This window comes from Eucalyptus grandis, chromosome 11 (genome assembly GCF_016545825.1).
Source record: "Eucalyptus grandis isolate ANBG69807.140 chromosome 11, ASM1654582v1, whole genome shotgun sequence".
Lineage (NCBI taxonomy): Eukaryota > Viridiplantae > Streptophyta > Magnoliopsida > Myrtales > Myrtaceae > Eucalyptus > Eucalyptus grandis.
In genome coordinates, this window is record NC_052622.1 from 15,869,472 (window position 1) to 15,888,843 (window position 19,372).

Sequence of the window (19,372 nt, forward strand, 5' to 3'; positions counted from 1 at the left end):
TTACTCAAATTCGGTTCACTTCTTCTCGAGCTGAAGCTACTATAGTGCTTGATGAAGCCGACCTTCACTCCAGAAGTTAGCGAGTCTAATAGAGTAGTAGAACTTCTACGTTTTTTATTCATCACTTTAATGGACATGTAAGTATCATGAACAGCTGAGCTATGGCGTCTTTAATTTATATCATATCACATTATATTGTTTGATTTTGGGCTCGAGCTCCAACTGGAGTTTTAGCTCCAGTATAAACTGAAATTTACCCGTTAATTGAGTGAAGTTTAGTCAAGCTCAAATATTAATGAAAATTCAATTAAGCTGAGCTTGATCTTGAGAAAACAACTATGTATCTTGCAGAGGGATCTAAAAAACTTATACATCTATTTTCTTATATCTTACCTAATGTTCTTTGTGATTATTAGGTAAAAAACTTGTTTTAATGTATACTACCAAGATGCATGTGCTTTGTAAAAGTTTTAAACTAAATCTGTTGTACTATTCTAAATGGTGTCAATGTGAATTTCGGTAAGAGAAATGTAATAATGTGCAAAAATTGATAACAAAATAAGTATACACATCAATCAAATTTCCTGCTAGATTTTACATGGCTTTTATTTAAAACGTATCTAAAACCCCACAATATAGGTCTATCTCTAATTGATAGAAAACATAAATAAATAAAAAATGTAGTTTTTTTAAATAATGACATAATTACATGCAAAATTTTGAACAAGTAAAATAAAATTAATTAGTAAAATGAATTATTAAAACACATGAAAGAGTAAAGTAAAAATGTAAATCCCCTTTATGGATAGTTATCCTTCATTTTGTCAAAACCTTCACCTTTGTGCCATTGATTTGGTGTAAAAAGCCTAGCATGCTATTTGTGTAGAATTTTCTTGAGTGTAGAATGGTTTCTTTTCTCTCCTTCATTTGCTCCTCTCTATTTATAGAGATTAGAGGTGATTTTTTTTTTTTAGATCATCTTCCCATTCCATAAATTTCCCTATTCTCACTGATAACCATTTAACATCTAGTATTTGTTTTGGGTAAAAGTTGATGGGCATCTCATCCATGACAACATAAAGAATTGTTGGGTAAAAATATGCAACATTCAATCTGTAATTTCAAAGAAATTTGTAATATTTCTTTCCCTGACAAGACATATCTAAAATTCCCTCGATTTGTACTCAGAATAAGAATATTCACATTCTTTCATTTTCTTGTGAAAATCCCATTATCAACAGGTGGTCATTAATATAATTTGCATTTTTGATGTTTCAAGTTAACTATGTATTTTCAGATAAGTATGATCAAAATATTCGTTCTGAAATATAGTGCGATGATGAAGGTTATACATCCACGTGATATTCACGCACGTAGTGAGATGCTTTCTTTAAAGGCTTAGTGCTTAAAACATGTAATCTGCCAATTCATAAAAATAGTACATATTTTTGTCCCAATGCAATAAGTCTTTGAAGTGCCATAATTAGGACATGTGGAATAGCTGTCGGAAGCGACATGCAGCGAGACATCGGTGGCTTAGTTAATTCCTAAATGCGTGAAGTGCGGGTTTGACTAGTACGTTGACCATGTGATCAAGGTCTTACAAATGCAATTAGCATATTCAATGAATGGCTCATGAAATTTCTCCCCTATTTGTGCGTTAGTTTTAGATTTGACGTTTCATGGATTGAACGCGATCGAATGTGGATACAATTGGGAAAATTGAAGGCGACATTCATACTACTTGTCGGAGAAGCAAGTTAATAACTTTTTGATAGAATGATCGCACATAATCTTTTCCATTAAATGGTCTGAAGAATATGCAACTATTCTAATCGTATGCTCGGCTTTGGATTTAGGTAAAGCTGGCCCAATGTGGAAGGTCTACTAATGAAATAGAGCGTTTGTTAATTGGGTCTTGTACATAAGGTGCAAATATAAAAAAAAAAATCTTATGTTGGAAAATTAGGGTTAAATGGAGTCAATCGATAATAGAGCTAATATGCTAATGGCCTCATAATTCATTGTCATGCAAAATCGAATGTGTCGACAAGATCAGGCTTAGTGATTGGCTCGAATGGACGACATGCAACCTAGGCAGAAGATCATGTCAAAGTGTTTGTGATTCGCATCGGATCATGCACCCTTAGTTCTATTCTAACAAGGCCTAATATTATTCATATGTTGCCTATGGCCTCTTGTCCATCAGAACAGAAATGGAGACTTCCAATCTCGGAGACTACAGGTCGACTTTGCGTGATGCTACGGCGACGAACTCAATGCGCAGAATTCCCTAGAGGTCCCAAACTGCTGCGGAGCGAAAACCCATTTTTAACGAGTGAAGATCGAACGGAGAAATTGGATTCCGACAGAAAGCCATGAAGACATCCCAGGTAAACTTGCGGCGTGCCGGGCGAGTGTCATGCTCAGAGCGCGAGGCTGCGAACAGAACATGTGCGGAAGTATGATTACATTCGTCGCTTTTGCATCATCTTGACCGGCCTTGTCCAGCCACCATATGGCAATGAGCGGTTGGCAAGAAAGGCTTTCCTTTTTGACGATGTCGATAAACCCTGAATCCACGAAATACCCTCCTAGAAATTGGCCGCGATGTTAACTCAACTTGGGGAAATGTGCAATTTACCATTTTACGCGCAAATACTGCGTTAAGGCATACACAGAGAGAGAGAGAGAGAGAGAGAGAGTCAATGGATGCATTGATGAGCTGTGGACCAGCTGCACAAGATTGGTCGGCACGGTGTCGACTAGCTGAAGAGCGACATGAAACTACTAACGAGATAAAAGCGAAAGATTCAAGAGACGATCCCTTGAAAGCAAAGACCAAGAAGGGGGCAACAACAGAAACTCAAGCAACATGATCTTGCATATTAAAAGAAAAGTTTGAACTCTATATAAGATAACTACAGACGATGAGTAATACATCATTCGTAGAGATAGTTCGGCACCAAAGCATACCTATACATCAAGTCCTCTCTCTCTCTCTCTCTCTCTCTCTCTCTCTCTCTTGTGGGGTCGCAGGTGGTTCTATTTAAATATTGCCTGCCGACACTTGTGAAACAAGGAAAAATGATCACTGCATTCAACATCCTCAGATCCATTTAATACTTCCTATCTGAAACGGAAACTGCTCCGCAATATGGAAAACAGAAAATGCGTGCTCGAAAGTTTGAAGGAATGTCAGGTCAAGGAAATCTTTAACCGGGATCATCTTGTCAGTCCTATGCACCACTTGTCTCAGTGGAGGCTCTCCAGATCGTCCACCTTGTTTCTCATGTCACCAGAACCAGAGGCTTCCTTGGCAGGTTCAATTTCCTTGCTGGTGGTATGGCTTCTCTGGTTTCTCCGACCCTGGAAAAAGATTAATAAAGCTACATAATTAAATCCCGGAATGCATTTTCAGTATATTCTCAAAATGATGAATCATCAGCAGTACTCAGTTCCTCAGTTCCTCACCAGGTTTTGATTCCTAAGAGTATATGGCATTAAGTATACTAGTAACTTGATGCCAACAGAATAGAGTGGCAACAAAATGTGCCTAAATAACACTACAGTAACTTCATCCAATGGCACTAAATTGCACCCAGAACCGGCAACCAACTCACATCTTCATTAAAGTTTCGAAAATTAGGAAAAATATCCCCTGTTATGTACACCAGCCATTGAGCCGGAATATGTAAAACTAGAGTGAAGGTGAAATAAGAACGTATACAACAAATGCTCCATGGCCCAAAGGAGGGATGAAAGAAAAAAAAGAGTTATGTGCCTACTATATAAATAGCTTCAAAAATTAAAGATAGAAACCGCCACCATGAAGAAATTACATCAATTTGGTACACAGCAGAGACATGTCTCCATAGTCATGTAAGTCCAACATTCCAAAAACCAGCAATGCGTACCTCTCTTGAAGAGTACTCATCGGCTTCAAGCATGCGTACAACCTGGGTCATTTTAGGTCTCTTGTTCGATTCAGGATCGACACATCTAAGAGCAACCAGAAGGGCACGTTTTAAAGCACGTGTTGTTGGTTTTATATTGAGATTTGGGTCCACAACTTCCTCAGCTCTTCTCGTCCCTACCATTAACTTTAGCCACTCAACAAGATTTACCTGCATTTGATGGAATGTAAAATATGAAATTGCAAGTCCTCAGAAAACCATAATCGAATCCCTGTAGTAACCACATAAAACACCATAAACTGGCAAACTTGCTGAAGTCAGTGTAGGTGCACATGCATACTCAGTGTCTCTCCTTGTACCGCTGGTGCTTTTATGTGTATGAATGTCCATGCACTAAAAGAGAGATAGAGACAGAAAGAGACATAATTTCTGGAGGCCTTTGATGTACCTCATTAGTAGGACGACCATAGTCCACAGGATCTCTCCCAGTAACAGCTTCAAGCAGGAGGACCCCGAAGCTGTAGACATCACTCTTCTCATTCAACAAGCCAGTGTTAGCATACTCTGGTGCCACATAACTGTTCATATAATACAAACCTAGTTGTGAGATAGACATCAAATTTTTTCTCTGTGAACCGATTTTTCTCAAGGGAAAGCAATTCAGGACATACACATACCCAAACGTTCCCATTACTCGAGTTGCAATGTGACTTTCATTTGAACCCAGAAGCTTGGCTAATCCGAAGTCGGACACCTTTGCATTAAATTCATCATCAATCAAAATGTTACTTGACTTTATGTCTCGGTGAACAACTTTGGGTTCTATTGCCTCATGTAAATATGCAAGCCTGCAAAATATAATGCATTATGAAACCAGTATGCTCCATTCACCAAATATAGTATATCAATGTAGATGTTTCTCTAACCTAAGGGACAAAGAAATTACACTAGTTCATCCTAATATCTAAGATGAGTTAATCGAAACACCTTTGTCATTTCGAGGCTCAATTTTGAGCCGCTCCATAATCGATATTGAACTTCACGTATCTGTTCATGCAATACAGGTCATGATAAATGCCCAGTTGAAACTTACGCCTTTGCAGTTCCAAGAATGACCTTCATGCGAGCTTCCCAAGTTAGGCCACCATTTTGCCCCAAAGATCCGTGTAGCCACTGCTCTAAGTTACCATTGTTCACATACTCATACACCAGCATCCTGTAGTTTGAGCAGTGAAAATAGTGATCTCACTTGATTATTGCTCTAAAAAGGAGAACTTGAAATCAAAGAAATAAAAATATACAAGAGCCATCATCAATGGATGCCATTACTCTTTTCATATTATCATTTATTATATTTGACATGAAATAAGGTATTTAGCCACCAAATTATGGATAGATATAATCAAATGTGAAAGTAAAACTGTATCACCCTATAGATCAGCAAAACTTGCCTGTTAACTCCTTCTATGCAATATCCCAGAAGCCGTACGAGATTCTTATGTCGGACATGACCAATGGCGTCAACCTCAGCCCTAAATTCTTTTTCTGCTTGTCCCCTATAAACCAATTCAAGAGTATAATGAAAACTATGCTTTACAATGGCATCAAGAATATAACATGCAGTCTTGCAAAAATATCCTTACAGATTATTAAGAATTTTCTTGACCGCTACCTCCGTGCCATTAACCAATCTGCCCCTGTAAACAACTCCATATCCACCCTCCCCAAGCACATTCTCTGCAGCAAACCAACCAGTTGCAGTCTCAAGATCCCTAAGAGTAAACCAGTGGCCCCACCCAAGATGCGAAATTTCCGGCAAACCAATTAAAGGAGAAGCTGTCACAAGTCCACCATATGACAGTGATGAGTGATTCTTTTGGATTGCTCCTGGGCTTCCTACTTCTCCTGAGTGTGAACTGAATCCTCTCTCATGATGATAAACTGAGCTACACTGACTGAGATTATCTGGATCACTCTTGCTTGTAGCCAGATGAACTAGTTGTGTGTTTGGATTCTTATTGGCTGGTTTCTCATTAATTGTAAGAAAGACACCTTCCGGGTAATCTTGGAAACTCTGAGGTCCAACCCTGTCGATCTTGATGTCCTTTGACACATTGGGTATTTGGGAAAGAGGATACTTGTCTGTTGTTCTTTTTGATCTTCTTCTGAATGTAATCCATACCGATAATATACAAAGAATTAAGACTATGAATAGAGCAACGCATAGGCCAATCAATACCCATAACTTCAAACCCAAAAATGATGTCTTCGCTGACAAATGTGCATCTAGAGAACCATTCGACGACATTTCTTCTGGCCCAGACACAGAAATTCAAGAAAATTCTGGGCCCTGTCACTTCAGTTCAGCAGATATACAATGTTCCTGCCAATATGGCAAAATTGTGTCATGCAACTTCCTCAACAACACAAATGCCAACATAAATACTAAATTGCTGCACCTTCAGAAGCATGATTCGATAGATGCTGTCAAATCATTAGACCAGCAAATTTTCAAGATTTCAAGGCAGCACCAATATCTTGATTTAAAGCCCAATTTCATGGACTAAGCAAAAGAAACCCCACACTATTCATTGTAAAACTGAGATATCTTGCTCGACTGACACAGAGAATGAAGAAAATGCCTTGTACATCATCGCTCTAGCATTCTAGTCTGACATTTAATCTCTCAAAACCCTATTCAAGCATATATCAAACACCCACCCCGCAAAAGAGAAAAGAAGAAAATACTTGAGACTACCAAAAACTTAAGACTCATCTCAATGAGAAAAGCAAAAAAATAAAATAAAATAAAATAAATATATGCAAGTTCACATCTACAGCACAACAGTCATATATGGGAATAAAATTAAGAAGCATCACTTATGGTCCAAGTAAGAGGAAAAAAAACAACAATGTGAATCCTGGAAATCGAAAGAATAAAAATTGGCGTCTGGCAAAAGGAAAGCGAGTACCTTTATGGCCGATCTGAGTTAACCCCCTCGATCTTCTTCCTTAAGCACCCAGGGAAGCAAAGAAAGGGCTTCTTTTTTATGAGCAAACAAGGATTCAATGAGCATAGATAGCCCACTGTAGACCTGCAACACCAAACAACATAGCAACAAGCCACAAACCAGAAACCCCAAGAAAGACTAGATTTCCAGTACAAGAGCCGCTCACCAGCTGAACGAATGCCTCGATATAACTGAGAATAACAATGGAAGGAAATGGCAAAAAGAGGATCGCCCAAAAATCCAATCTTTAAAGTCCAACGAGCGAGAGAGAGAGATGGGAGTTTTTAGAGCGAAAGAAAAGCCAAGGTGGCGAAATGGGTTGGTGGCGAAATGCAGAGCAATGTGCAAGTATGTGCGTCTGTCTTGATTTCTTGAGGGACCTAGCAAGAGCTGGAAAGGGAAGCTTGGTTTGCAATGGAGGAAATCTTGCACAGAGAGAGAGAGAGAGAGAGAGAGAGAGGAACAGTAAAGGCAAAGCAAAATGAGATGAACGGGGACTGCATTTATAGCTGGTGGGAAAAGAAAATAATATCAAAATAGCCTCCAAGGTGAAATGGTGGAGACAGAGATGGGACGGAGTCAAGTCAACCCAAAAGCAGAGGGAAGAGGGAAATTCCAAATCTAGATTTTCGCCATTTAGCTCAAGCTCAACCTACACCAGTTCTTGTTCTAACCAAATGCAATGTCCCCTCCGAAACAACTCATGGTCCTGGGTCTGCGCCTAGGATCAGTTCATCTCTTTGTCTGCATTAGATTTCATGTCCAGTATAAAAGAAAGCATACAAAAGCCTTCTTTCTTGATCTAAACGAAAAATATAAATAATAATAAATTTACTATTAAAATGAATCGTTTTACGAATATGACGTGGCACTACAAAGTATCACGTCTCTTTAGTATTAATTTATTATTGATCACCCAATGGTTAATAATAGATGAGTCATCTCTAGGGGTAAATATGATTACAAGGTAGAACTTAACTTCAACAGGTTCTAAAATATTTAGAATAAGTTTCAAATTCTAAAAGTTGGGAATCTTTTGTCTAAGTAGCTTGTAATTTAGAATTTGGAATAAGTTTTTTGTATTTTTTTTTATCTAGGTATTCATGTGATCCAATGATATTTAATGATGAATGTATAATTTGAAACTCTTACTCTGAATCTCCATTTTATGATTGAAACTTTTATTTTATTAATTTTTCATTTTTTCATATATCTAAATATAAGTCACGATTATTAAATTGTAACAGCAAATTGTAGTAATTAAAAGTGTTAATTCACTACAATCTTTCAATTAATAGTACTAGTGGAACTTCTATACACTTTGGAACCAATATTAGAAGTTGCAATAAGGTAAATTCCAAGTACCAATATCTGCAAGTTAGGTTTTAGATTCCCAAAAATGATGAACATATTATAATGAGTAGATTCCAACTTCCGAATGAAACCTATATTGAATTCAGAACCACTCACTCCTAATCATCACCAAACGTGTAGAAATTGAAAAGGACGATGTTCCTAGATAATTTTTCAATAGAGCAGAGATCTTACATGCACTAAATAAACAATCAAATCAAGAAAATGTAAGTTATAATTGAGCTTCACTTCCTCGTGATTATAATACAATATAACTACAATGTCACGCCACCATAATCCATGATAACAAGCTTGAGGGAATTGGAAAATCGGTGTGGATGACATGAAAGGACGTAGTAATGGCATACTCCTTCAAGTCGCTAGTCTGTCTCTACCTTTTTCTGTCTGTCTTTGCTAATCAACCTTCTCTTCTTCTCATTCAAGCGCTAAAAGCAAGCTCTTTGCCATTCTTTTATCCTCTTCTTCGTGGTGGTCGCTTTCCGTTTTCCATTTTCAGTGTGTTGTTATTGAAGCTGGGTGATATGAGATGTCAATTCTCCCCCCATATATGCAAAGCTCGTGGATTCTCCCTGTTGTAGTAGTTTCTTGACTCTCCTATCTTTGCAGCCATTGTTCAATGATCATTGGTGGGTGAGCTTGAGCGAATTTAATGCCTTTCCCAACTGGGTTATGGCGATGGGTTGGTTCTGGTTCGTGGTCACTGGATTGGTGGTTGTTATGATGTTATACAAATGTGTTTGTTGATAAGCATGACATGTGAAAGAGTGTGCACACCAAGTGTTTGGTTAATGTCTGTTAGAAGCATGGTTTCATAGAACAGCATTGCGCACTCCGTTTTAGATTGTGTGGGAAGCTGAATAACATAAATGATACTGAGGGGGTCCCAGGCGAGGCGCATCTGCATGTGTGATTATGTCTTATTCCACTCGAGGTTATTTTTAAGGTTGCTAACGAATCAATAATGGCGAAGGTGGTGGCTCAACGTTGTTGGCAATGGGCAGGGTACAGTAGATTGACAAAGCTGGTGGACAATTGTCAAAATTTAAGTCAATCAAATCCATTTGGAGTGGCTTGGGGTTTGGTTTGGTTGGGCATGGATCGTGCTTGTTGTGTATGTATAAAAACAGGTAAATGTAGTCAAATGGATCATACTGATCTAAATTCATGTAAGATCCACCCATTCGACACCTCTAGCAGAGCTTAGTTGAGCACTGACGTGTTTAAAGTCCACCTCAGAGAAGATCGCCGATGGATAAAGGCTTTGCCTAAGTCCATCCAAATGATGTGTGACCTGTTGAGGCCAATCAGCAACCCGCCTTTAATATGGTATATTTTCAATCTGTCTTTGCAGTGTGAAAATTAACTCTCATACAATATCCTCACTTGGAAGAAGTGGTGAACAAAGTTTAATGTCAGAAATATGCTAAAACATGTGTTTTGCAGGATGTCGCACTATTTGTTTGAGTGTGATTGATTTGGTTTAGTAAAATAAGCCTAACAACAATAATTCTGCCTTTCCTTTTCTTTTTTGGCTAACTTGTAGGAAACTGATGCCTGCACAGGTCCACGCATGAAGAAAAACTTTTGGGGGTGATCAAGTTATCTTGTCTCTACATATCAGGTGACGTCAAATGTCAGTTAGGTGAGAGGAGCAGACCCTGCTTCTCTTCATTGTCCCCTCGAGCTCACTTGTTTTAGCTATTTCACTAGGATGGACTTAATCAGACTCATCCCCACCCCCATGGAGAGTTTGTGAAAGCAGCAGTGAAAGAAATGAACAATCCATGGAACTAGGAGAGGTCTCTCTTTGAAGCCAAAGGTTTGTTGGCCTTTACCCTTAATCAGTTCACTCATCTTCTTCTCCTACTCTCTATACATAAATTACATAATATTCTGTTTAGTATCGATGAATGCCATGCTTCATCATATGTTCTTTTGTATTCCCTTAAGGTGGAGATGAGAATGAGATGAGGTGAACAGATTTTAGGTACATACATTTTTTTAGCATAAGATTGAGGGCTCATTTTGTTGTAGGTGCTTAATTTGAGGAATGTAATTTAGCACAGTTACCCTCTTTCTGTGGCTGGTTATAGTTATTTCATTGGCCAGCACTTTGTTATCCCACTTTAGCTCACAGAGGTCCATCTCAGTATTAAGATGTTGTCTCCCTGGGCTGAACATGTTGTCTCCTGATTTTAATTCACATTCATGTTTTTAAAGCTTTTGCCGTGAGGGATCATTACTTTGACAATATGAGTAGAGGCAGGGTAGGCACTTTGGTTTTGGAGGTATTTTAGTGTCTTCAGTAGCTAAATTTTCTTCTCTTTCATATATTGGGGGAAACATATTCTCTTTCCCAAGCTGCATTGTTAAACTTCAGTTTTTTTTACTCTGTTTTATTTTGATTAAAGGAATCTTAGAAGGAGATGTTACTTCTAGTGGTATATATAACGATAAGTCTGCTAGAGGTCCTAAAGAAATCACAGCTCAATTATAAAGCTTTTGGAATTAATTAATTATCACATTTAGCTTTTAAAAAGTGCAATCGGGGGACTCTAGTAGCTCTGTTTAATTTTTCTGATACCCAAATTCCATGTGACAATGATTTAAGTAAAAAGTTGTCTTATGTGGCCATTGGGAAATTTCAAAGTGTTACTGGCGTGCAATAGTATACCCCCCCGGGCGGCCCCGTATTTTCATGATGGATTTGCCAATTTCGCACCAAAAGTTAAACCATGTTCTTAATGTTATGCCTTTGTCTATAAAATAACATTTTCAATGTACTCAACGGTTATGTAGGACAGTTTTTGTATAAAAATTACTATATAGAATTTTGTGGTGGCAAATTAGTCAACCAGAGCCATTTGAGTCCCTTGATTGCACATTTTCAATAAGGTAAGGGGCATTTTCAAAAAGTCGATCACAAAATTGTTCAATTGGAAAGTTTTTTTGGTTAAATTGCGTTTAGTTAGCTAGTTTCATGATTTCTAGTGTTCTCATCCCATTTAACATCTGTCAATATCTATATGCATCTCTGTGTGGATGTTAACATGTAATTGCCACCCTTTGGGGTTTGGGAAACAGAGAATTGATTCCATATATGCAGGTTTTCTTGTGTCTTCAATGCTGGACTGGTATATACAACCTGTTGAAGTTTGGAAGAATGGCCCTATTCCATGTTAGCCTCCTCTCTGAATACATAGAAAGGAGGATAACGTCTTTCAGGCTGCAGCTGGAGAATCACCTCCAACAGGTTTTTTGCCTCGTTTTATTCATCATCCAGAGCAATTGTTCTGAGTCTTTTAATGCATTTCTATGACATCCATTTATTTGTTTTGTGCACGGGAAAGGGGGAGAAGAGTGGGGGAGGAAGTCTGGACAGACTGAGTGGTGCCGTAATCCACATTACCAAAACTGGTTGATTGATGAGTCATCTTGACAGAGACCTATGTTAGAATGAAAATAATGGTGCATTAAACTCACTTTAACCAATTATCTGATCATGAGATCCCAAGGCTAGATTTGATTCTCATTCTATTAATCGATTGTACTACGAGGATAGATTTGTTACCAGTTCTCGCTACTTGAGTTGTCCACATATAATGGACCAAGTGAATGTCTGTAGGCATACCATAAGCAGACTCAATTCACAGCATTATAAAGCTAGAAGTTAGAGAGTTTCCATAGCCTTTCCTGTGCCATCATCCTTAACCTTCCAAAATTTCAGGAAAGAATTATCCGTCTTGCTAATTTAGGTACATGTGAGTGTCCTCGTGACAAGGAACACTATTTTACTTTGACTGAGTTGATCATTTTCTAGTTTACTTTCACAAGTTACATTAGGACTGCTTTACACTTCTCCACATCTAAAGAATTCTATAAGGCTCCTGAAATTCTTGCACTAACGCATCAACTTGTCACAAGAATAGTTCTATTTTCGTTTGATTTTCTCCTCTGCAGGCTCAAGAAAGGAAAGCTTCTTTAAGAGAGGTTCCTGAGCAGGTTATCTCGACTGAGGTCGGGCGTATGGTTGAAGAGATGCAAGCTTTAAATGAAAAGCTGGAAGATACAGTGAGTCTGTCTCCTTTTTGCTGAAAGAATGACCTTTAGTCTGTATACTATGTCAATTCTCGTTCATATGTACCACACTGAAGCTCTCTAACGTGGTAACAGCTAAGTTGGTTATTTAAAACCAATTGTGTTTTTTTATTAGTCTGTATAGTTGTGGGTGGTGAGAAAAAGGGTTCTTGCTGCCGGTGATGTGAGAAAGAACATATTTCACGTTCAGAGTCGCCTGTATGCTTTGGCTTCTGCCATGACAATTGACATGGCGGTGAATTTTGCTTCTGCGGCTAATGTCCATGCTCTCTCTTTATATTATATTAGATCAGTTCTCAGTGGTTGTTTTCTTACATGATTAAAACTTTAGATCTGTTTGCATTGTCTATCAAATGAAGGGAGGACAACTACCAATTTAAGATAATCTTAATTTCATGGACAAATGTCTGGATATCCGGTCATGTCATACTGTATCTCAAGGGGATATAACGTCCTATGCAGGAGGCTGCCACTGAAGATTATTTCAAGCCTATTGACAAGCAGGCTGAGACCATCATGATAATGCAGCTCGAGGGCGAGGAGAAGACAATGTAGGAGGTGATGAAAAACCACACAGAGACAAGCCTTGCTCAAGAAAGACGAGAAGGACAGATTGGCAAATGCGAAGAATGTCGCCAATTCCAACCTGCACAAGCAGATTCCAACTAGAAAGGAGGAAATGAAGGCATAATAAGCAGGTAAGGTCGTGCACTTGTAGCAATCATCGGCAAAGTAATCTTTATTATGACATGATTTCGGCAAACCCAAGCAATAGCTTTTTCAGCTAGTCATTATGGAAACACACTCACTTATTGCTTTTGTGTGATCATCATGTTCCCCTTCAGGAGAGTTAAAACGTGCCTTTGTTCTGTCGCTGCGACCTTAAGTGTGATGTACCATGATAATCCTACGTAAATGATCTGAGTCACTGTAAGTCATCAGACTCATGATCGAGTCATGATCGAGTCAAATGCACAAATTCTCGTTTGAACTATTGATCCTTGTATGAAAATACAAGAGACATCTTCATTATTTGATTCTCCTGTAGATTGTTTTTTATTTATTTATTAGGATGTGTATAGAAATCCTAGTCATTAGGAACCTCTATTTCGGTCAGTCCCTGTCAAAATGACGTCCCCAGTCTGAATGGTTTAGCGTTCGAGCCTTCGCTAGGCGTTGACTGTTGACCAAACTACAGATGATGTGCACCAGTGGAAGGTCAATCTGTATCTGGAGAATGTTCCCTTTACTGACTTGTACTAGGTCAAGAGGATCCAATGGGACATTTACACAAATTCAGCTTTAAAATGGTAAAATTGGCTACTCAAATTATATTGATTATGGTCCATAGTTACTAGCTCGGTGAAAAAATTACGACTTGCATAAAAATTGTTAACCATGGTTGAGATTTATCTATATTTACTTTTCATTGTGGAAAGGTTATAGGTCACATATACAGGTTACAACTTTGAGGACACACCTGGATGTATATAAAGAACCTAACCCAAATTTCATGGTAAAATCACTGATGTGGAACATAATTTTCTGAAAATGATTATTTTTATCACTCAAGAACTTAATTAAAAGAAAATCTTTCACTATTAACGGTGATATATGTCAAAGCGAATAATGATAATATGTTACTTAAAAGCTCAATTTAAAAATATATATGTTGTGTGTGTATATATTTATAATAATGATAATATATTACGTTAATCCATTAGCGATCAATTTTAAAATATATATGTATGTGTGTATATATATTTTTCAAGTTGGTAATAATTCGCAAAACAAATTTACCCTTTTACGTCCTTTTGTTGTTGGGATTTACTGTATCTCGCGTTAATAGTCAAACCAATTCAGATTGATATCGATGATTGGAAGTGAATTGAGAGAACAGATTCTTCCCCTAGAATCAAACCAGTTATTCCCTTTTCTGGCACAGATAAAAGCAAGATCTGGAGTCCAATTTCAGCGTAGCCCACGTTTGAACTTGCGGCGCATAAAATACTACATGCAGAATTTCACACTATCGAATGTCTTTTTCTCAATCATTCCACCTCCATTCCAAAGACAATTAATTACAAGAGACCCTCCTTTTCAAAGCACAAGAAGACAGCTTCATGAATAGTGAAGCCGCAGGTGCATTATTATTATTATTATATGTTTGTCTCATCACGATCATGTGTGTATTTAGATCTTTTTTTAAGATCTGTCCTAATCGCAAAAATGATTATAAATATTTTTTAATGCATTGACCCAACTTCCTGGATAGACAGACCAGTCTACGTGCCCAAGCACTCATCGTTTGCCTTCATCTGCTTGCAAGTAAATACAAATCTTCGCACATTCTCGTGTGGCTCGGGCTTGGATGTCATTGACTCGACGCAGACGCGCACGCGAAAAAGGAAATATTCTAAGTTTGGTGATCAGGCATGGAGTCCTCCTCCTCCTCCTGTAATTCAGATCAGACCAACCCTCGGAGGTGGCCACAAGCAGCATCACTTTCAGCATCTCTCTGTCTTATATCCTTTCGCTTGTTCTTTTCCTGAACCCTTCTCAAAGCTTATCAAGCTCTGAATCATATATATGTTCCGTTGATAGGCAAAGAAGCTGCAAGTGTTTCTCATCCAATCCACAGATACGTATCGCGGAGAAGTTTAGATGGGGAAGAAAGTAATGGTGAGTGAAGCATCGTCCCGGAAGGTGTCCAAGAATCATGAGAAGAAGACACAGCCCCACCACCACCACCACCACCACCACCATCAGCTCCATAGCCTGATCAAAGTCTTGAAGCCCAAGGTGTACATCACGGACGCCTCCAGCTTCAAGAGGCTCGTCCAGGAGCTGACCGGCAATGCTGCTTCAAACCCATCGGTCCCCTCATCGCCTAATTTGATCCTAAACAGCTGCCCGGAAACAGCCAGCGAAGGATCAGTACAAATCCTGGCACCGATGGCACTTCCTGTTGAGTGTCAAGATCATAATCATGGAGGCTCTCGGAGCACAAGGGTGGAGGTTCAAGTGCCCGTTATCGAATCATCTCAAATTGCGGGCAACGTCGATCATCCGGTGGGTATGGTAGGTCTCGAGGACTTGGATTCTCAAATTACAGGCAACGTTGATCATCCGGCGAGCATGGTAGGTCTTGAGGAGTTGGAGGCTTGGCTCTTGGAGGATGTGAATCATCTGGCAGTTCCCTTCTGTGAGAGTAGCTATTTCTACCATCACCCCCAGGAGGTCAGCATCTACGACTATGGGTTCTCAGGGATGTGGTGAAAATAGGGTTCTTCATATTCTCATCAACATGGTTCATATGCATATGAAAGACATAGCCATTCTGATCACATTCATCAACTGTAGAGAGATTCACGTTCTGTAAACCGAATTCTTTTGCTTCCACTAGTGTTCGTATAATTCATTTGTTGTAAAACGCCAAGACGTATTTCTGGGATGCCGGTAAGAGAACAGGATGTTTCTTTGTGTCATCGAAGAAATGCGATGCGCACACATGGGATCGCGCATGTTCGACATGCAAACAGGCGGTGTGGAGTTTACTGAGAGATCAAATCATCAATAGTAAAAGGGACAAACTTGCGAAAGCGCCGTAGCTTTGATGTCCATGGCTTTTCATTTGGACGAAATTACTCCAAAGGACCACCTAAATAATCTACAAATGTAACCTCCGGATTTCGATCTTAGATTGCTGCCCGTAAGAATCACGTTATTCCAAGGCTCCAGTACGACGTGAGACTTTGTGCTGTTGACCGTCCAAAAATCTTAAACTGTCAAAATATCCTATCGGAAATTACATTGTATTTTGCATATCTTCATACACTCGTTGCAACTTTCGAGCACTTTTCGGTGGCATACGGCATGTTTCTTCTTAAATTAATGTCACGGAAAATTCCAAATTGATATACTTAGACAAATTTATCTAAATTAATTTTTTGATCACAAAAACCTTAACTTGCTAATATTTAACAAATTTAACCTAAATTAATTTTTTAACCACCAAAAAATCAAATTGATATATTTGTTACAAATCTACCATCCGTTAGTTTTTGTTAAATTGGATTAATCAAAAAACAGTATAAGTGTAACAAATGAAGTGTAACTTCCAAATTGGTATATCATCAATGATAACGTGTCATCTAATTTAGCAATTTGATTATAGAATTCAATGAAAATAATATAAGATAAATTTATTATAAGTATACTAATTTGAGATTATTTTAAGTAAACATATCACAAATCTATTGGTTTGGATTTTTCGTGATATTAAAACCCTTCCTCCCTCAACTAAATTTTGTCGAATGGCTTTTCTATTGAGTTTTACATGATAGCGGGAAACCTGGTTCAACAAGGCGATGCCCGGTTTTGTCGAGAACGAGGACCATCGTTCACACCCTGCAAAAAGATTTTTTCTCTCTCTCTCTCTCATTGAATATTCTTTTAATTTAATTGTAACTCTTATACAATATATTAAATAAGTCAATACCAGGATCACCAAAGCGACTCCGTGGCCCAATGGATAAGGCGCTGGTCTACGGAACCAGAGATTCTGGGTTCGATCCCCAGCGGAGTCGTCTTAGCCATTAATTTTCTTTTTCATGTCTTTGGTTTCTCTTTTTCATTTTATTACTTTCTCTTCTCAATTGAATTTATAAAACTTTGCTCTTGCCTCATTTCACTTCTCAGCCTGGAAAGATCTCTCTCCATTCCTTCAACGAAACCAGGTGTGCTCAGGTCTAAAAGGCTTCAAATGTGATGAAATCAAAGTTCTGATAAAACAGAGTTCAGTATACACATGGTACTCTTTCAGTTCAAGATTGAAGAAGCTTTCACTCATTAACGCCACAATCTTTACAATTTGCTTGAATTCAAATGTGATGAAATCACGCGTCGAAAAATGAGTTATTTTAACAAACAGATCGAGCAAGATGCCCGCAAAACATTCATAATGGCTAGGGCTTTTTCGGCGTTTGGTTCGGAGGCGGGATGCTGTACAGGGACTTGAGCTGCCTGTTGATGAGCTTGCTGTTGTTAAGGGCCAGCTGAAGCTCCAGCCCCTCCGACCACCACTGCTCCAGGCCGTGCGCCTCGAGGAACTTCTGCTTCTGCTTCCCCTTGGACATCACAAACAGCTTCGCTGCCGCCTGTTGCACGTTCATCAGGCCCGGGCTGACATTCTCCTTGTCGCCGCCACTCTCTTCCGTGCCCGGCGGATCGGTGTAATAGCAGCAAATGTAGTCGCTGTTGTTGACATACAGATGAGGCACCCATTTCTTCATTCCCAAATTCAGAGTCTTGCTCCTATTCAGTTGCGCCATCCAGCCCCTCAAACCGGACTCTGAAATCGTCCGCGACTCGTCGGTGCTCGCCTGGTTTTCTTGTTCGCTGCTCGAAGGGAACATCGACCTGAGTCTCGTCCAAGCGACCCCGGCTTTCTCTCCGATGTTTCTCAGGCTCATAGCCAGCGAAACCGAGGGCGGATTGAACAGATGGGCATCCACGTAGATGCCTTCTTTGGCTAAAGCTTTCCCCACCTGCAATGCAAACCCGGCCCCCAACGAATGCCCCACGATGCACACATTATTGCTCCCGTAGCTTTGCGCCGCCGATCTCAATGCCTCTAGAGCCACGTTGAACCGGACCGAGCCTTTCAGGCTTTCCCATGTGAGGAACCGGAGGTCATCCTGGATGTCCCTGCGGATCGTGGGGCCTTTGAGCAATGTCCCTCTTAGGGCCAACACGGCTTTCGGCGCGCCGCTGGGTCTGATCAGTATGAATTCAGCTAGTGCCGCGGCCCTGTCCCATTCCAGGACAGCGCCGAATATCGATCCGTCCCTCTCGTCGATTAGCGTTTGGGACAGCTTGTACTTGAAGGGCAGCCACCATTTTGGGGCGAGTGCGCTTTCCTCAGGCCGGTTCTCTTGTCTGTCCAATTCGAGCAAGTAGACGGCTTGGATGAAGCAGGCGAGCACCGTTCTCTTGTAATTCTCATCCTTCCTGCATACATGAAAACATCTGTTGCCTTAAGCAATCGAATGAGCCCCAAGAAGACAATCTATCACAAGTTCACAAGTGAATGAACAGAAGTAAAACAAAAAAAATCCAAGAACCCATCGTTCATATTTCACATATATAGTCAACTACTCTCCAGTTGATACAGAAAAAATTCACAAAGTTACTAATTCTGGTCCCTTGCGGGTCAAAAGACATAGCCAAGACCACCCACAAATCGAAATTGGTCAATTCAACATCCAGAGCGGCGGACTAACTTAACACCCAAGATGAGACTTGCTAAATTCGGGCCCAAGGAGTAGAAAAGAAGAGAATAGAGGAGGAGAACAGACCAACTGGAATTGAGGAGCTCTCTCCAGTTGGGGGAGGAGACATTGCGAGGTCCAGACACATGAAACGCGTAGGGATGAGCTTCTTCTCCTTCCGCAGGCGTCTCCTCTTTCGGCGTCTCCTCCTTCATCATCTCCTCGGAACTTCTCTTCGCCATTCTCACTCTGCAACACCCAACACGCCACACAACTCGTCTCTCTCTCTCTCTCTTGCTTCCTCCTCTGTTCTTCAATATTCAGCTGCGGAAGCCGTTTGCAGAAGGTGGGTGCGAGCGTGATCGTGGTTATCGGCTGAAAGAAATTTATTAGTGCAGTCAAAATCTCATCTTTCGTTGCATTTCATGTGGGTTCGGATCTGGGTCAGCGACGATGATGAGATTTGAAAACGCCTGGGCCTCGTTGCATCGCATCTCCGCAACGGTCATATTTCTCCCCCGTTGTCGGCACGAAACCGAAGTTACCAAAATGACCCCCCGACCTGCTCCGTGTAGGAAAGGGAAAAGAGGTTGTTGACCTGTTTTAAGAACCCCACCACATCAAGAAAGTATTCCAGAAATTACCAAATTCAATCTACAAAACCAAAATTGGTGGGACCCGTCATCTTAAATGATCCAGA

General features: G+C 39.7%; 2 protein-coding genes, 1 long non-coding RNA gene and 1 other non-coding gene across 14 annotated transcripts; 2 read left to right on the forward strand and 2 right to left on the reverse strand.

Annotated features, from left to right (window-relative positions):
- Nucleotides 1-2,886: 2,886 nt before the first annotated feature.
- LOC104425048 (probable receptor-like protein kinase At2g42960) lies at nt 2,887-7,422 on the reverse strand. 2 transcript variants are annotated; one of them, XM_010037622.3, is made up of 9 exons: nt 7,095-7,422; nt 6,890-7,012; nt 5,561-6,300; nt 5,369-5,473; nt 5,011-5,133; nt 4,595-4,765; nt 4,366-4,495; nt 3,918-4,127; nt 2,887-3,369 (listed from the first exon to the last, which is right to left on the reverse strand). In XM_010037622.3, exons 3-9 carry the CDS (start codon nt 6,223-6,225, stop codon nt 3,256-3,258), a joined length of 1,518 nt encoding a protein of 505 aa, XP_010035924.2. In that variant the 5' UTR covers nt 6,226-6,300; nt 6,890-7,012; nt 7,095-7,422; the 3' UTR covers nt 2,887-3,255. The 2 variants fall into 2 exon arrangements, with proteins under 2 accessions (XP_010035924.2, XP_010035923.2); XM_010037621.3 differs by having other exon boundaries at nt 6,890-7,422.
- A 1,094-nt stretch (nt 7,423-8,516) lies between these two features.
- Nucleotides 8,517-15,854, forward strand: LOC104425049. 10 transcript variants are annotated; one of them, XR_005547393.1, is made up of 9 exons: nt 8,517-9,628; nt 9,846-9,923; nt 10,013-10,121; nt 11,409-11,555; nt 12,263-12,373; nt 12,863-13,098; nt 14,346-14,542; nt 14,680-14,885; nt 15,005-15,854. It is a non-coding gene; the product is annotated as an uncharacterized LOC104425049 (long non-coding RNA). The 10 variants fall into 10 exon arrangements; XR_005547392.1 differs by having other exon boundaries at nt 8,521-9,628; nt 14,680-15,854; XR_005547397.1 differs by lacking the exons at nt 14,346-14,542; nt 14,680-14,885; nt 15,005-15,854 and having other exon boundaries at nt 8,526-9,429; nt 9,539-9,628; nt 9,865-9,923; nt 12,863-13,432.
- Nucleotides 15,855-16,916: 1,062 nt separating this feature from the next.
- On the forward strand, nt 16,917-16,989 carry TRNAR-ACG. The gene has a single exon. It is a non-coding gene; the product is annotated as a tRNA-Arg (tRNA).
- Nucleotides 16,990-17,219: 230 nt separating this feature from the next.
- LOC104425050 (GDSL esterase/lipase At4g10955) lies at nt 17,220-19,191 on the reverse strand. Its single transcript, XM_010037624.3, has 2 exons — nt 18,760-19,191; nt 17,220-18,412 (listed from the first exon to the last, which is right to left on the reverse strand). The coding sequence occupies exons 1-2, from the start codon at nt 18,912-18,914 to the stop codon at nt 17,368-17,370; spliced, it is 1,200 nt and encodes a 399-aa protein (XP_010035926.2). The 5' UTR covers nt 18,915-19,191; the 3' UTR covers nt 17,220-17,367.
- Nucleotides 19,192-19,372: the final 181 nt, after the last annotated feature.